At 45.4% G+C, this 18,558-nt stretch overlaps 1 protein-coding gene across 4 annotated transcripts in view; it reads left to right on the top strand.

Annotated features, from left to right (window-relative positions):
- SCAF8 (SR-related CTD associated factor 8) overlaps window positions 1–18,558 on the top strand; it is a 261,275-nt gene that overhangs the window by 77,734 nt on the left and 164,983 nt on the right. For all 4 annotated transcript variants that reach the window (XR_015869931.1, XR_015869932.1, XM_088448969.1 and 1 more), the window contains 2 exons: window positions 3,679–3,855; window positions 13,395–13,468. Coding sequence is in view for 2 of the 4 variants with exons in the window: in XM_088448969.1 (XP_088305095.1) it covers window positions 3,679–3,855; window positions 13,395–13,468 (251 nt within the window). In the remaining 2 variants the exon portion in view is untranslated. The remainder of the gene's footprint in view (window positions 1–3,678; window positions 3,856–13,394; window positions 13,469–18,558) is intronic.

Raw genomic sequence — 18,558 nt, 5'->3', positions numbered from 1 at the left:
GTTATTATATCTATGGCGGTGGCCTTGGGGTCCCAGACTTTAAATCACACTACTTTGCAGCTAGACTAGCACAATGTGTATTGTGGAATGGACCCAAATCTGAGAGGGTGTTGGTCGCAACAGATACTAATGAACTTAGGCTGCATTTTATTTCTTCGTTACTATGGCTTTCTAGAGCGGCCCAACCTCGGGCTGTCCTGCATCACCCTGTAATTTCTCATTCTATGGATATTTGGGATGCGGCTAACTGCCTATATAATATTGCCCCACATCCCAGCCCTTTGATTCCATTGTTTGACAATCCCCTTTTTCGTCCGGGATGTTCTTCATCCGGTCCATTGGAAGAACAATGGAGTTAAGTTGCTAAATGATATTGCACAGACATCCTTTCCCTTATTTTCGAATATACAGACTAGAATCTCCATTCCCCACACATTCTTTTTCCAATACCTGCAAATACGACACTTTCACTCCACATTAATACCTCAACTTACCTATAGGTCTCTCACCACATTGGAGGGCTTAACCCTTCATGTGACATCCCCTAAAGGACTTACCTCCACATTATTCAATTTGCTCTTACCCCCATCACCGGACAATAGAGATTCCCACTAGAGGGCTTGGGAGAATCCTTAGACGACTGGACTGATATTTATTCTAACTTGGTCAAAAGCTCAATATGTGTTTTGCATAAAAGAAAATGCATACAAGTTATTTTTCAGATGGTATTACGTTTCCTACTAGTCTCAACAAAATGTACTCAGGGAATTCCCCTCTGTGCTGGCGATGTAGCATGACTGATGGGACGTTCCTACATATTTGGAAGGAATTAAGTGCATTGGCCAATTCCATTTTAGGCATCCAGATACCTTTTTAACTCTAATATTCCTTACTTCATACATGTATCCGTGGGGCATCTCCCTACCAAAACAAATTATTTACCCAGATGGTGTTGGCGGCCAGATGCATCATCACTTCAGCATGGAAATTATCTGAAACCCCTACCATGGGTCTGATTATAGCTAAAATATGGCATCACTAGCATAATGAAGGTCTCCTCTACGAAATTTATTAGGGTTTGGGAACCTTGGATCTCTTATTTTCAGGCCTCCCAGCATTTTTCTGAACATCCATTGATGTGATAAATTGTTTGGCTACGTCTAGTCGGGTATCTTCTAAGCCCCCCCCTTCCCCGTACCCCTTCTTTCTCCCTTTGTTCTCTCTCTTTCTCGTTTTTTGTTTTTTTTCTCTTTTCTCCTCTTTTTCAATATATGAAAAATAGGTGAGACTGTTTTGTTGTACATCTTTTTATTATAGGTGTATTATACATTTACTCATTTTTGCAACAATGTATGTCTATGTGTTTCGGCCATTGCGTAGTTCACTATTGCATTGTCTCTGATCTTTCTAATGAAATATGTTTATAAAAATAAAAAATACTTAAATTGTGAAAGATATAATTTATTTCAGGGGTGTGGTGGTCTACAGTATAAACGAGGGATGATTGAAAAGTAATTAGACTGATTTTTTTTATTCAGAATCCGATGACTCCACAGGATCTGAACATTTTTTATTTTCAAAGTAGCGTCCTTCACATTCAATACATTTATTGCAGCATTTTTTTTCAGTGTTGGGAATGTCCAGAAATCACATGGCACGAAGTCTGGGCTATATTGATGGTGCTCCAGTGCTGTCCTATTAGTTTCAGTTAGTGCTGCCAATGCAAAAGCAGCATGGTCGGGCATGTTCTTGGAGTAAAGACCACTGTTTCTACAGCAAATGGCTCCACGGAAATGGTTTGTTTTTTTAGGACGTTTGCATAGTAGTCACCCTTAATTGTCTGTCCACGGGGAACCCAGTGCTGTAGGATCATACCATGCGCATCAAAGAACAGCAGAAGCATTACTTTACACGCCGAAGGAATCGTACAGAATTTTTTGGGCGGAGGCGTATTCGCATGATGTTTGGATTCCGGATCATAATGACAAATCCACGTTTCTTCAACAGTCACAATCGATGTCAGGAAATTTGGTATCCCTTCCGACATTCAAATGGTGTTCTTGCATTATTCAACTCGTAGTCGAATCTGCTCTTCTGTGAGATCTCTGGGTACTTTCCTGGCACACATGCAATACATTTTCAGTTCCTTTGTCACAATATGCTGAACCCATTCGAATGAGGTGAAGCCGAAAGTTTGCGTAAGGTCATTTTGCAACGTCTCCGTAGCTTTGGCAATGTTGACATTTGTACCCACAGTGATGGTCTCCCAAAACGCGCTTCATCAGTCACTCGTGTATTATCCTCTTTGAAGTGCTTCCACCACCGAAATACTGCAGCATGGCTAATTGTTTCTCCACCATATGCTTGCCATAACATTTCATTAGTTTCATTTATGCTTTTTCCAACACAAAGTTCAATCACACATCTCTGATGTAATCTCACAAACACGTCTTCCTCATCCGCCATGACGAAACACATGAAGATCTTCTACTCGCTGTGACCAAACAAACTGTACTACAGCAGTCCAACCGCAGGTTCAAACAAATCGATGTATGAGCTACACAATAACCAGCATAGCATTGCCACGTCTACCTATGGGACAGAAAAACAGAGGCAGTCTCCTTACTTTTTAATCAGCACTCATGTATATATATGTGTGTGTGTATATGTGTGTGTGTGATATATATATATATATATATATATATATATATATATATACCAGCCAAGAACATCTATATGCATTCTGATACTTTTTTTTTTTTTTTAAACTGATTCTTTGATATGAATGGACATAACCAATTTATGGATAGTCTTATGCCTAATGCTGTTGAAAAATTCTTGATATTTTATTGCCATAGCGATGTGGAGAATCACCTGTTAACATGTTAGCTGCTGCGATAGCAATAATATGGTAATGCAGCAGGCGGCGTCATTCCTCCTGCATTCATTACTGATCTGGGCTGCGCCCTTGAACGCAGCATTGGATCATCTGCAATCCCATCAGACGGCTGAGCAATCATGGGGTCATGCAAGCCAGCTGCCACAGATGAGTCAGCCATTGGAGATCCTGGCCTCTCCATTCCCCCCCAATGGCGGCGACATGCCTCCGTTTTGGGAAACTGAGGCCGTCACCACCCAGAAACGACAGCAGATTGTCAATCACTGCCAGTCTGCTGCCGGACTGCTTGCAACATCGCACACCCGTACTGCACGTGCGCAGTACGGGTTCAGCGCATGCGCAGAGTCACGACAGTGCCGAATCACCCCCGGTTTATGTCTTTTTTTGTGTGTTAGATTTTTGTATGATATATTTCTGTATTTGCTTGCCCTCTAGTGGTTATTGGGAAAAATACATTTTGTGACATTTAATGCTAAAGATGATAAATCTTCAGTTATTTTCAACCACCAGAAGATTTAATATCAGTTTGCCCCCATATTATTTGTGAGTGTAGAGGTTCGTGAATAAATATTAAGGTGTTTCCCAGTTAGTTTTTCTCTTACCATATTTGTGAATTTGGCCTATTTTAAAATTTTAACAAATTTGATTCTGCAAATAATATTGATTTTATTGAAAGGATTTGAACTAATATACAAGATACGACTTAAATTTAAGTATAAACTTCCTGACCCCTTATTTAAGTCATCATTCAGAAATGTGTTATTCTTTTTGTCTCACAGCTTCAGCATTTGGTCCAGTCTTTGCACGTCCAGCAACAGAAGCCCCAGCCCTCACTTCTGCAAGCACTAGATGCTGGCCTAGTAGTTCAACTGCAAGCACTCACAGCACAGCTTACAGCTGCAGCTACTTCATCAAACACACTCAACCCATTAGAGCAAAGTGTATCACTCAGTAAGGTATGTGGCACGCAGTTAATTTTTTTATTGCACAGTGTATGTACTTCTTTTTATTTCTTTAACAGCCATTGGAGGACACCCGAGCATTGTGGTAAAGAAATGCAAGTAGGAACTCTGGCATTTTAATAAATACAATTATGTAGAGCTCCCTCCCACATTATATCAACCAGTTAGGAAGTCTGCCAATTATTAATATTAATAGTGCACCAGGAGTAGGGTTATTTTGTGATGCTGCCTAGGACAGCCTTGTGTCAATGTCTGAATTATTAGCCTTGTTAGAATAAAATTTCAGGATGCATCCAAATACACAGCTGGTGCTGCTTATTTCTGTTATTACATCTGTGAGAGCCCAACCTACCGTTTAGCTTAAGGCTGGAATTGGATCTGAATTATATAATATACCTTGAGTACATTCCATTTTCGGGTAATGTTCTGTACGATTTTGAACTGGAAAAGATCATCAGTCAGACAGCAGGCAAAAAAGAGATTCATCCTTCTCTGTTATGTCGCATCTCGGCCTTCTAGATATTTTCCCTTTCAGCCTAATGGATAGAGGAGTTTAATTTTTAAGAATACCGTTCCCTGTTGTGTCTACATTTAATTTAAACCAGGACATAGAAATCCAAAAGTTTTATTCAGAGTGGTCTGCTAATATTCAGGAGTCTTTTTTTGATTTGTGATGTGGTCAGAACCCTTGAATAGAATGGCAGTTATCCGTAAAACAAATTATCCTTTAATCTTCTATTATACACAATGATGGGGAGGACAAGCAAGCAAGCAAATAAACATTTGTGAAATGGATTACCTCCATATTCAGAGGTATTATACTGTAAGATCTTCTTGCTGCACATAATGTGACTATGCATTTGATTGAATGCCTTCTGGGCAGCGCTGTATAGGTTTTCAGAAAAATCTGTTCCAGTCTACTGCCTGGTCATCTGTCCATATATAGACAGTTTGTTCTAAAGGTGCTGCTGTTGTACTATGTTTTGCAGTCTACAATTTCCAAGCACTCCCACCATTAGGGAATGCTTTGGTATTTCCCCATTGTTCCATTGTCTTTCAATGTATATTAGGAAAATAGGATTTTTGTTCTTGCATTAAATCCTTTTCTTGTCCATTGTGGGACACTTGTGTTGTAGATGAATGTGTTATGTTTATTGTCCTTACTCTCTTTTTCATACTCCTCCTGTTGTGAAGCTGCGTTAGTCAAGTGACTGCAGGGTCATTCCATGTCAGGTGGACTAATTTTGAAGATTGTCCCACCTGCTGGTTGTGCACTGTGGAGTCCGTGATAGTTGCACCCACCCTACTTTGAGGGCTATAGTATTGGTACAATTTCATATTGTTAACTAACATTTTCTCAAAGTTAAGCTGGGCATCCACTATACAATTTTCTGTCAGATATCTTTCCAATCTGGCTGGTTGGAATGAAAACCTGGTAATGTATGGGAACAAATGACAATCATCCATTTGCTCACAAACACTGGAATATAACCAAAAATGGTTGTTCAGACAAATTGGTTAAAACACACAAATTTAATCAATTTGAACAATTGTTTTTGTCCTTTTTTCAGTGTTTAAAACCATATGATCGACTGTCATTTGCTCCCATACATTACCAGGTTTTCATTCCAACCAGCCAGATTGGATAGATATCTGACAGAAAATTGTATAGTGGATGCCCAGCATTTGTCTGATATATGCCAGTTTTCATGTAAAATGTTATTAAAATTAGAGATGATCAGGTGTTGATGCTTGGTCCACTTGACATGGAATGACCCTGCAGGCTTCTCGGCTGGCGGATATAGGGGTGGCTGTTGCTTGGGCTCAGTTCACTTTGTTCTTAAGGTGCCCATACTCCTTTTCGTATCTTTACCCTATTGTTCCGGAGTCCACATACTCATTAAAACAACTTGTCAAAAACTTCTCATTTAGCTACTTATTTTGCTCACTGCTATAAAACAATAACAGAAATAAGTCACATTGCCTAGGCTGTGTCTCATAGCAAAACCTTTTTTTGTTTTGTGTCATATAAAGCCCCGAAATGTGCATACTATCAGATCTGTACAGGAATATATGATATGCATCCAGAACAAAACACCATTATAATTTTTACAGATGTTATATTGGTATTCAAAATCAAGCACAATATAAAAAATGTTCAAGTGCATTTTGTAAATTACTGTAATTGTTTATTTCTACTTCAGGGTCCATAGGGGGTCCACAGGGTTGACCTTGGGGTTATAGCTGGAACAGGATCCATGGGCACCACACAGTTAAGCTTTTAGCTCCCAGGATGCACTTGGGTCCTCCTCTATACCCCGCCCCCGAGCCACAGGCACCTCAGTGTAAGCTGGTGCCCGGCCAGAGTCGGTCACCGCGCAGGGGGGCTGCAGGAGCAGCCCCCAGAAGCTTTTTATTTTAAGTTAGATTTTATTTATTTTAATCTTTTTACTACAGACGGCAGCGAAGGGCTGTCTGTACAGACGCCCACGCTGCCGCTCTGATCCCGACTGGTGCCGCGACGCCAGTACTGATCTGGGGATCGCGGCGGGAGGGCAGAGTCCGTACTAGCCGGACTCTGTCTACCTCCCAGGACTGCTGCCGGAGTCGCCGGGGATTCAGGTAAGCCGCGCGTCGCTGGCTAGCGGCGGCGCGCGGAATGCCTTAAATGCAGTCCTTTAGCCTCCGGTCCTGGGGACAGACCGGAGGCTGCTGGCAGTGGCGGCGGGCCCCCCCCATAACCCGTGGGACCACTAGACCACCAGGGATAAAGGGGCAAGCGGGAAGCCAGCATCCCTGGGGTTATGGCCAGCCAGGGGAGGAAGCCTTCCCTGTCAGCGGCTCCTCCCCTCAGCTCAGCGCGCCTTTCAGCACGCAGTCTGGCGTCGCTGAGCTGCAGTTACACGGCCACTCCTCCTCTGAGGTCTCCAGCGGCCATTTTCCCAGTGGCAGCGCAGATCTCAGGGAGCACGCGGACCGGTCCCCCTGTGTACCTCTCCCCTGATTAAGGACAGCGTACACAGCACTATAGCCCTCCCAGACACTGAATCTGGGCAGGTTGATTGTAGTGTAAAGGTGCAGTGAGTATATCTTCCTGCATGGTATGTGACTATTGCTAGTGCTGCCGTCTGTGCTTATTTTCTACTTACTGTCAGCTTATACCTATCCCTTTACTTCTCCTACAAGCCCTACAGGTGTGTGGGGGAGGGGCGTTTCTACTGACCTCACTTATATAGATCACGTATTTGTGAGGTCCGTCACATACAGTTGTGTGCTACTCAGTGCCATATTGTGGGCTGTTGTTCAGCACACCGGTGAGTGCGTTTTACTTCTACCCTGGTGCCAGATATATAATATATTCTGTCATGTCAGACGAGGAGGTTGAGCGCTCAGTGGCTCCGGTGTTGGCCTCCTGCGCACGCTGTTCTGCAGGAGTAGATAGGGAGGATTTGTCACAGGATGGCCTGTGTAGTCGATGCCAGGTGGCTCCTGGCCCATCCAGACCTTCTCTGGCGCAGGAACCACCGTGGGCGATGTTTTCTCAAGTGCTGGTGTCTATTGCGGACCGTCTGTCGGTCCCGACTGCTCTCCCTACTAGGGCGGTGCCCCAGCCGACCATCCCCCATTCCCCGGGTGTCCCGCAGTTATTGCGAAGTCCTCCTGGGTCTCAATCAGTAGGTCCCTATGCGGGGTTGCCTATGTATATACTGGCTTCCCCTGTGCCGCAGCAGCCTGTGGTACCTTTTCAGGCCCCTATGGCGACTCCTCCACCATGGGTGGATGTGCTCTCCAACTCCGTGCAAAATTTGGCGGCCGCTTCCTCGGCTTTTCAGTCAATGTTGCAGACTGACATGCCTTCTAGGATTTCAAAACGCCCACTCATGACACGGGCTGCTCAGGTATCGGACTCAGAGGGTTCCTCAGATGATGGGGAGGTCCCTGATGACACTGACTCGGACGCCTCGGTCCAGGAAATGGATACCAAGTCGTCCATTAATGTGCGAGCACTAGTTAGGGCGGTGCGAGCTATTCTTCTTATAGAGGATGAGGCACCGGTTCCTAAGTCGAAGTTTCCTAGTTTCAAAAAAAACTAAGGTGGCTTCTGCGGTGTTGTTGGGACAAATGAGGGACGCTGCTTCTTACATTGGTGAAGCTTCTTTAGATGCTAGTCTGCTGACCTCGCGGGTATCGGCTGCAGCGGTGTCTGGCCGCCGATCCTTGTGGTTGCGGTCCTGGAGAGCGGACTCTGATTCAAAGAAGGGTCTGGAGGCCTTACCTTTCAATGGGGAATTACTATTTGGTCCGGACTTGGACAAAATAGTGGACACCCTGGCTAAATCCAAGTCGGCCTTCCTCCCTTCGGCGGCACTGCCGGCTAAGGTTCGGAGTTCGGCTTTTCGTTCCTTTCGGGTTCAGGGTAAGGCGAAAGGTCAGTCCTTCCCGAGACAGTCTGCGAGTAAGACTGCCTCTAAACCCAAGAAGCAAGCCTGGAGTGCTCGGCGCCCTTCTTCCAAGCAGGAAGATAAACCTGCGGCCTGATGGGACGGGCCTCCCTCTGGGGGACCTCAGAGTGGGAGGCCGACTTCTTCTATTTGCCCAGTGCTGGCACAATACCACCACGGATGCCTGGGTTCGAGAAGTGGTCTCCCAGGGGTACGCCCTGTCTTTTCGGCACAGACCACCCCACCAGTTTTTCTGCACAAGTCCTTCTCAGGACAAGACCAAGGCGTTACAGGTTCAGGAGGCTATAGAGTCCTTGCTGAAAGCAGGGGTCATTGTTCCCGTTCCTCTATCACAACGAGGGACGGGGTATTATTCGTCTCTTTCTGGTGCAGAAACCCAATGGTTCTCATCGCCCTATCCTCAACTTGAAGTCTCTGAACAAATTCCTCAGAGTTCCCAAGTTCAGGATGGAAACGTTACGTTCCATCATTCTGGCGATGGAACCGGGGGATTATATGGTGTCCCTGGACATCCAGGACGCCTACCTCCATGTTCCGATAGCATTTTCACACCAGCGGTATCTGAGGTTCGCTATCCTTCAACACCACTATCAGTTCCGGGCGCTACCCTTTGGTCTCTCCACGGCACCAAGGGTGTTCACGAAGATTATGGCGGTCATGGCCGCACATCTTCGGAACCAGAATGTACGGCTGCTGCCATATCTGGACGACCTCCTGTTGCTGGCGAGCTCCCCGGAGGTACTGCTTCAACATCTCCACCTGACGATCGCTTGCCTGCAAGTACACGGGTGGTTGATAAATTGGAAAAAGTCCTCCCTGATTCCATCACAGCGGATGGTTCATTTGGGAGCCCTGCTGGATTCGCGTCAGCAAAGGATCTTCCTGACTCCGGAGAAGGTCGCCTCCCTACAGCTGCGGATACACAGTTGCCTGAGCCGTTGCCGTCTGTCGGTCCATTCGGCTATGAGAGTTCTGGGGTCCATGGTGTCGACATTCGACATGGTGGAATTTGCCCAGTTCATTCCCGGCCCCTGCAGGGGCTGATTCTATCAGAATGGAACGGGTTACCTCACCGGATCCGCTCTCAGGTGCTGGTGTTGTCTCCGGACGTTCGGCAATCTTTGGCTTGGTGGCTTCAGACAGCTCATCTGGTCGAGGGGCGCCCATTTTGGATCCCGGACTGGGTCCTGCTCACGACGGATGCCAGTCTCCGGGGTTGGGGGGCAGTGACCGGCTCTTTGTCGCTTCAGGGTCGTTGGTCAGCGGAAGAAGCACTTCTCCCCATCAACATCCTGGAACTGCGGGCAGTATACAGGGCCCTGCAGTCGTCCGGCCCCGCTCTTCACGGAAGGGCGGTACAGGTGCAGTCCGACAACGCCACCACGGTGGCGTATATCAACCACCAAGGCGGAACTCGCAGTCAGGCAGCGATGTCGGAGGTGTCTCGTATCCTGACTTGGGCGGAGGGTCACATTCCGGCGATCTCGGCGGTCTTCATCCCCGGAGTCCTCAATTGGGAGGCGGACTTCCTCAGCCGTCACGACGTGCATCCCGGGGAATGGTCGCTTCACCCAGAGGTGTTTCAGCTACTCGTGGACAGGTGGGGACTGCCGGAGCTGGACTTGATGGCCTCCCGTCACAATCACAAGTTGCCCGTTTACGGGTCAAGGACAAGAGACTCAGGCGCAAGTCTGGTGGACGCGCTGTCGGTGAAATGGACGTTTCACCTGGCGTATCTGTTTCCTCCGCTATCCCTGCTTCCTCGGGTTCTGCGGAAATTCAAGCAGGACGGCGGCATGCTCGTGCTGGTAGCTCCGGCGTGGCCCAGACGTCCTTGGTACTCCGATCTCAGGAGCCTCTCCATCGACGCTCCGTACCTTCTTCCTCAGCGTCGGGACCTGTTGTCTCAGGGGCCCTGCCTTTACCCGGATCTGGGTCGGCTGTCTTTGACGGCGTGGCTCTTGAGACAGCCGTCTTGAGGTCTCGGGGCTTCTCCAGTTCTGTTATTGGTACCATGCTCAGGGCACGCAAGCCTGCTTCAGCACGGATTTATCACAGAGTGTGGCACACTTACTTTCAGTGGTGTGAGTCCAGACATTATGATCCTCAGATGTTCAGAGTTTCCAGGATCTTGGAATTTCTTCAGTCAGGATTGGATCTCGGCTTACGCCTTGCATCTCTGAAGGTTCATGTGTCCGCCTTGTCCGTGTGGTTTCAACGGCGGATTGCAATACTACCAGACGTTCACACCTTTTTCCAGGGTGTTCTCAGGATCCAGCCTCCCTTTGTGCCTCCTGTGGCTCCTTGGGACTTGGCGGTGGTGCTACGGGTCCTGCAGGGTCCTCCGTTTGAGCCTCTTGAGGCGGTGGAGCTCAAGTGGCTGACATTTAAGACGGTTTTTCTCCTGGCAATTGCTTCGGCCAGGAGGGTGTCTGAATTGGGGGCGCTTTCCTGTCGCCCTCCTATCCTGATTTTTCACCAGGACAGAGCGGTGCTCCGCACTCGTCCTGAGTTTTTGCCAAAAGTGGTCTCGAAGTTCCACATTAATCAGGAACTTGTTGTGCCAGCTTTTCAGTCCCCTGATCTTTCAGCTGGTGAGACTTCCTTAGATGTGGTCCGGGCGCTTAGAATTTATGTAGACCGGACGGCTTCGGTTAGGAAGTCTGATTCCTTGTTTATCCTCTTTGGTTTTCACAAGAGGGGTTGGCCTGCCAACAAACAAACGTTAGCCCGTTGGCTTCGTTCCGTTATTTGTGAGGCTTATGCACAAGAGGGTTTACCTGTGCCAGCCTCTGTTAAGGCTCATTCCACTCGTTCTGTGGGTCCCTCTTGGGCTGCTAGAAGTGGCGCTTCTGCTGTTCAGCTGTGTAAGGCGGCCACTTGGTCTTCTATTCAAACGTTTTTGAGGTTCTATGCGTTTGACACCTTCGCCTCTCAGGATGCTTCCTTTGGGCGCCGGGTGCTCCTTTCAGCACAGGAGCGTCCCCGCCCTTAGTTGAACTGCTTTGGGACATCCCCAAGGTCAACCCTGTGGACCCCCTATGGACCCTGAAGTAGAAAACAGGAGATATGGTAAGAACTTACCTTTGTTATCTCTGTTTCTACGAAGTCCATAGGGTCCACAGGGCGCCCGCCCTGACGCACCTGGCTTCAAATGGGCTGTGTGGCTGGTCACCGGTTTTCCGTCTCCTATTGCTGTGAGTATGGTTTCTTGTGTGTTCCAGTCTTCCTTCTCTCTGTTCCATATTCTCCTCCGGCCTAGGCTGCTTACCAACTGAGGTGCCTGTGGCTCGGGGGCGGGGTATAGAGGAGGACCCAAGTGCATCCTGGGAGCTAAAAGCTTAACTGTGTGGTGCCCATGGATCCTGTTCCAGCTATAACCCCAAGGTCAACCCTGTGGACCCTATGGACTTCGTAGAAACAGAGATAACAAAGGTAAGTTCTTACCATATCTCCTGTTTTTTAGGCATTCTTAATTCTTCTTTTTTTGTTAATGGAGTCTCTGAATGTCCTTGTCCAACTCTTAATCGCAATGTAAATGTAAAGTTAAAATAATGATGTTGTCGTCTAGTAAGACCTCCAGAATAAAGTGCTATAATAAATCACCAATTTCTGCTCACCATATAGTAACTGCCCACTCTAAAATGAAGCAAAGCTCACGACAAATGGGGGCACAGATGTTATGTTAGCTGTATTTGTTTTAATAGAAGTATAAAACTGTCTAAGTTACACGAGTATAAACGTTTATACAATTGTATTAAATATAAAGCATAAAATGTGGCTTTTTCACTGTATATGACAAACAAATTGTACAATATATTTGTAAAATCTGCGTTAACAAATTGCATTTGTACTCCCTGCTTTGAAAATGGTTTGTAGATGTACAATTTTACACTTTTTCTGCATCTTCTCCAAACACTAAATCATCCACAATATTCAAAATACAGTGCCATCTTTCATAGGTTATTACTGAATGGATGTTACAAAATAAGCACTATGAATTTGCTGAGTTTATGTTCTGAATGTATTTCCATTTTACTATTGTGACATAACTTTAATCAAGTAATTCAGAATACATGCTAGAAGTCATTGCTGTTTAAGAATATGGCACTAAAGTACTTATAAAATAAACAGAATGAAGTATGTGAATGTTCAACATATTCAATTAAATACATGAATAATTTATTGTGTTTCTTCAGATTCGGTTGTGATAACTTGTTGCGTGTTAAGTTATCGCACCCATCGCATGTTAATTTTGCTTATCGCAAGTATGCACGATCATTCTTGCTGATTTTCCCACTAAAAGGGTAGTTGAAAATAGGGAAATCTTCCTGTACCCCAAAAAAGCCAAAGTGATATGGGATGATAGTATTGAAGTGTATTAGTGGCCCTAAAAAAGTTTAAATTGTGTCAAATGGGTGTTATATGCATTTTTCTAAAACTGTCAAATAATAGAAAGCAATTGTGTTTTAGCACAATAAATGTTCTTCTTAAATTGGGGTGCATAAAAAAGCCTATAAGTATATATTTGTGTAACATCGAGACACTTTTAAGAAAAAACCTTCAAAATATGCCTCGTACACTCATCTCCAATCTTAAGAACACCTGTCCCATTCATGTAGTACCCCCATATACCTATCCCACATCAATTGACCCATTTTCCTGCACTTTATCACCCCAAAAATGGCATGTCAATATTGGCTAAATTTGAGGTCATTAAAAAATAATTTTTGCCTAATTAGTTATTAAGGAGGGTGTCGTAGTGATTCTGAATAAAGTCCCGGCATTTTTAAAGTAGGGATTTTGCCCAACTTATCACCTTCTCAGGAAGTGGTGATAACTAATGCTATGCTATGGAGAATTCACACCCATGAAAACCGCGGCTGATAGGATTGCGCAATAAGTATTTAGTCGCACGATAAGCAGTTTTTCGCGAAAAAACGGCTTTTCAAGTGTTTGCAAAAAATTATTTTTCTGTTGTATTTTCTATGTATCACTGTTAACTTGCTGTACCAAAGTTTTACTTGGTAATGGAATATTAATTCTGCTTACCACATTTTATATCTACAGAAACTCATGGACAGGTTTGATTTTGGAGAGACCAATGTCCACACAGAGGAGCCAAGAAAGAACACACCCCAAATGTAAGATTTAACTAGTTTCAAATGTCCACATCTTGCCTGTAACTATTCCATTGTTTTACTCCTGAAGATGGAGGTGCACATGTGGGTTGAATGTTGAAACAAGGATGGCAGGGAGATTTTTTTAGCTGTTAAAATGTCACTTCAAATTGCTTAATAGACAATCAGATGTGGCTGCCATGTTCACGGCATGCAAAGCTGACGGCACTTGCCACATAGACTTGTACACAGCTAGTATCGCTCATCTGGCAGAACCAACCTGTACGTATTATTTGGCCTGGTCTACTGTGGAGCTCACACAACTTGCCCAGAGAGAAGAGTGTGATTCCCTTTTCTACCACCACCATTGCCTAAGAGTGTTGGCCAGGGCACTTCATGCTGTTTAGCCACTCCACTCTAATGATCTAACTTGGGCTCAAGCCTGGCATAGTCATTACAGGACTAGTTAAGCTGGGCATCCATTCAGGTAGCTGACATTCAGAAGGTTGACATACACAATATCAACACTTTCTAAATGTCTACATGGATGTTAGATCGACATGGTTAAAATGTCGACATTTTGCGTTTCGACATTTTCAGAATGTCGATATATTTTTGTTGATTGTTAGGGTTAGGCTAAAATAAGCAAAAAAATTTTTGGAATTCTGGTATCGATACGTTATGTTGACATTCTGAATGCCTAGACAGTTTAACAATGTCGACATATAGTTTTTGACCTAATGTTCATGTCGATATTCGTGCGGTCGACATTCAGAACCAGTCAACATTTTGGTGTCTGCATTCCGAATACCTAGTTATACCACACTCATTAAGTTGTTCTATTCAATAGAGTGGATTATTGAATCTGTATCTCCATCTAGGCATTGGAAGCATCATGGTCTTGCTGTAGTTCAGTTTTGGGGAGAACCTGATTGAGTGTTATTTTCAGCATGATGGTGAGGACATTGAGGATTTCTCATGTATCTGTACAGATACCTCTTGTCGACAAAGTGTAGATGATTGACGCTAAACATTCAGGACAGCGAGAAGTTAGAGTTGTTTGATATTACACATTAAAAAAAAGAATCGGAAAGGGTTGATGGTTGTATGTTAGAGTGTTTTCATTGCTGCAGGAAAAGCAAGGGGTCAAACATCGAGAGGGTAGTTCTCTGCTTCTTGTGGTGGACAGCAAAGAGGGAAACATGCTTTATTAGCTAAGTAATTGGTTTCCAATCCCTCAGACATTCAGCATGACACACATGAACGTACATGTATTTAGACAAGTAAAGATTGAGGGCCTGATACTGAGTCGCATGCAAGTCTGAATGCAGCTGCATTTGTGAATCTGAATGGTGTGCTGATGTGACTATGCGTATGTCACAATGCATATGCATTGCACCACCACTGCTTCTTATGTACGAAATAGCAGCTGTCATCATCAATTGCTGTTACACCTGCCAATGCTAGGTGCATGAGAGAGATCTGCATTTGGCATCCAGAATGCATTGGCATGTATAATGAGTATCTCTGGCTACACAAGCAAGACACACACACCCCAACACACTCACGAAACAGTTCTCTTGCATGCGCTTGCATTTTTGCTGCCCAGAAACATACTTTTAGTTGTTACATGGAAGTAGCTGAGATACCTACCACTCTGAATCATGCATATGTTCACGAAAATATGCATGCAGCCTGGAAAGTATGCGTAGTATTTGAAAAAACGCTATGTTTTTTGTATATATGATACATACATTTTAGCACATTGTCTGCCTCAGCGTTGGAGAGCGAAGCAGGGCTCCAGTCTCCTCTCATAACCTGCAATTGGTGAATAAGCGCTAATGATCAATTTTACAGTTAATGTGTGGAATGAATATTGTAATGTTTGGGAGAGCGAAAACTTAAAATAAAAATGAATAAATAAAAAGAAATATAAAACTGAGGACCTCCTGGCAGCTGCACGGTCTCATCCTTGTAGACGCTCTCATGTTTCCAAGCGTATTGCTACCTTTTACTCTCTCCAGCTGCAGATAGGACTAAGTGGGAGTCTCCTCCCCCAGTGTATACCCACATCACTTGGCTTATTAGGTCATCCCTCCTACCTATCCCTAATACAGCATCTCTTAAAGATCCTACAGATAGGAAGCTGGAAAATTTCTTAAAAAACATTTATGTGAATGCAGGGGCTTTGGCTCGTCCAGCCCTTGCATGAGCTTGGGTGGCTAAAGCTGTGGGCCGCTGGGCAGACACTTTGGAGGAAGGACTTACCTCTGGCGCGCACACAGGTGATTTGGTTACTATGGGTGCACGTTAGAGAAGGGGCTTCTTATATCTCCGATACAGATTCAGTTATTTTATCTTCTAAGATTTCTGCTTCTGCAGTTGCTGCCAGAAAAGAACTCTGGCTGCGCACCTGGAAGGAGGACATGGATAAGAAGGCCCTGGAAGCCCTTCCCTATTCGGGTGATGTTCTGTTTGGTCCAGAATTGGCCAATATAGTGGCTACGTTGGCAGCATCTAAATCTGCTTTCTTACTGTCTGTCAACACTCCGAGACCTAGGACTTAGCATCTCGTTCCTTTTGTCCACAGGGTAAGGCCAGAGGTCAACAGTTTCCCAGTAGCCAGGGTTCTGCTTCTAAAAGCTCCGAGCCCACCAGAGGTAAGCAACCCTGGTCCACTAGACGTCCAGCTGACAAGCCTTCCGCATGATGGGGACAGGCCTCCTCCCGGTGGACTTCTGTGAATACAGACCACAACAGATGCCTGGGTCATAGACGTCGTATCTCAAGGCTACTCTCTCACCTTTCGAATGCGTCCACCTTCCCGGTTCTTTTCCACAGGCCTTCCTACACTGCCAGAAAAGGTAGAAGTTCTCGAGGGGTCTATTCATGCTCTCAGGGCTTCAGGGGTCATTATTTCTGTTCCCCCTTCACAGTGAGAGTTGGGCTTTTATGCCAATCTGTTTCTGGTTCAGAAGCCAGATGGCTCCTTTCGACCCATTCTCAATTTGAAACCTCTAAACAAATTTCTTTGAATTCCCATTCTGCATGTAGTCCCTTCGGTTTAGCATTGGAACTGGGGGACTTTATGGTATCGTTGGATATATAGAAAGCCTATTTGCATATATCTATACAAGTCAATTACAAGCATTTTCTCAGGTTTGCTATCCAAACCAGCCACTACTACTAGTTTCAAGCGTTACCCTTTGGTCTGTCTACGGCACCTTGTGTGTTCACGAAGGTCATGGTAGTAATGGCAGCACATCTGTGCAGCAAGGGCATCAGAAATTTACCATACCTGGACGCCTTGCTCCTCTTAGCACAATGTCCAGCAGTTCTCAATGATCTGACGGTAGAGATTCTACAATCGCACGGATGGATAATCAAGTGGAAGAAATCCACGCTATCCCCGTGCCAGGAGATGCTCCACCTGGGAGCCTTGTTGAATTCCAGAGATCAGAGAGTCTTCCTCCGATTTATCTGCCACGGGAGTGCGCATCTGTCATCGTTCAGGGCCTATCCATTCGCAGATAAAATTAATGATTTAACGATATATCGTTCAATCGTTCCTTATATGTTGGTCAATTATCGCATATAGCTGTACGATATTAGCAGTATCGTGCAGTTTATATGCGGTAAACGACAAGCGACTAACGATATTAGCAGCAGCTACAGAGCGTTGCAGAGAAAATAATCCACTCCCTGAATGATGTCATGCGATATCGTTCGTCGTTTGCCAAAATCTGTCATGTACATGACCGATATCGTTCAGCACAGCCACCGGAATTTTCAAGGGATATCTTTTGTCTTTCATCGCTCAGAAATACATCTGCTAATGGATAGGCTCCCTTCAACCTTACAAGCCTGAATTAGCACTTTTCTCAGTCAACGTCGAGTGTCCATACACTCGTGCCCGCAGATTCTGGGGTCATTGGTTTCAACATTCGACGTGGTAGAGTACGATCCTTTCCACTCCCGTCCTCTCCAAAGGATCTTCCTGAAGCATTGGATCAAGTCTCGCCCGATCCCCCAGGCTTAGACTCTAATTCTTCCCCAGGACATACGTATCTCCCTACTGTGGAGGCTCCAGTGCTCACACCTGGACAAGGGATGCCCCTTTTGGATCCAGGACTGGGTATACTCACCACTGATGCAAACCTTTCAGGGCTTTCGGACTGGTCTGGAGAGCAAGCTTTCCATCAACATACTGGAACTTCGTGCAGTGTACGGGGCTATGTGTCAGGTACAGAACCACCTTTGAGGAAGTCTGGTGAGCATGCATTCGAACAATGCACCCGCGGTGGCCTATATAAATCACCATAGCCTGCACTCAGTCAGGGAGCCATGCAGGAAGTCAGCAGAATTCTTCCAGCACTATCCGCCATCTTCATCCCGTGTGTTCAGAATTGGGAAGTGAACTCCCTAAGTCAGGATGTCCATACAGGCGAGTGGGAACTGCATCCAGACGTCTTCCAGCAATTAGTCCATCGCTGGGGCTTACTGGACATCGTCATGATGGCGTCTCGTTACAACCATCAGGTTCCGAGATATTGCTCCCACACCAGGGATCCAGAAGCTCTTCTGGTAGATGCACTAGCAGTTTCTTGGACATTCCCTCTGATTTATGTCTTCTGTGAGTCTCAATGATTTCTCTGGTCCTCCGCATGTTCAAGCTGGAGGGAGGCACTCTGATCCTGGCAACTCCGGATTAATCTCGGCACGTGTGGATGTGCAGATCTCCTGGGCCTCCCCATAGATTCCCCTCTGCGTCTTCCGCTGCGGCAGGATTGTCTATATCAGGGTCCATGTTTCCATTCGGATATATGGCCCATCTCGCTTTGACAGAGTGGCTCTTGAGACATCCATGCTAAGAGCAAAAGGATTCTCCAGGAGGGTCATGTGGACCATGCTGCAGGCTATGAAGCCTTCTTTGGAACGCATTTATTAACGGGTTCCATGTGCCTAATGTTTCATACACCTAAACCTTCCTCGACAATTGCTCCATAGAATAGTGAAAATCGCATCAAAATCCGTCCAGTGGTTCTCGAGATTAGCCCGAACAAACAGACAGAAGCCCACCAGGGACATTATTTTATACTATGTATAGGTAAAAA

The sequence above is a fragment of the Taudactylus pleione genome, unplaced genomic scaffold (assembly GCF_031769625.1).
Source record: "Taudactylus pleione unplaced genomic scaffold, aTauple2 ptg000473l, whole genome shotgun sequence".
Taxonomy (NCBI): domain Eukaryota; kingdom Metazoa; phylum Chordata; class Amphibia; order Anura; family Myobatrachidae; genus Taudactylus; species Taudactylus pleione.
Note: the sequence above shows the minus strand (reverse complement) of the source record. Positions and strands in the feature narration are given on the sequence as shown.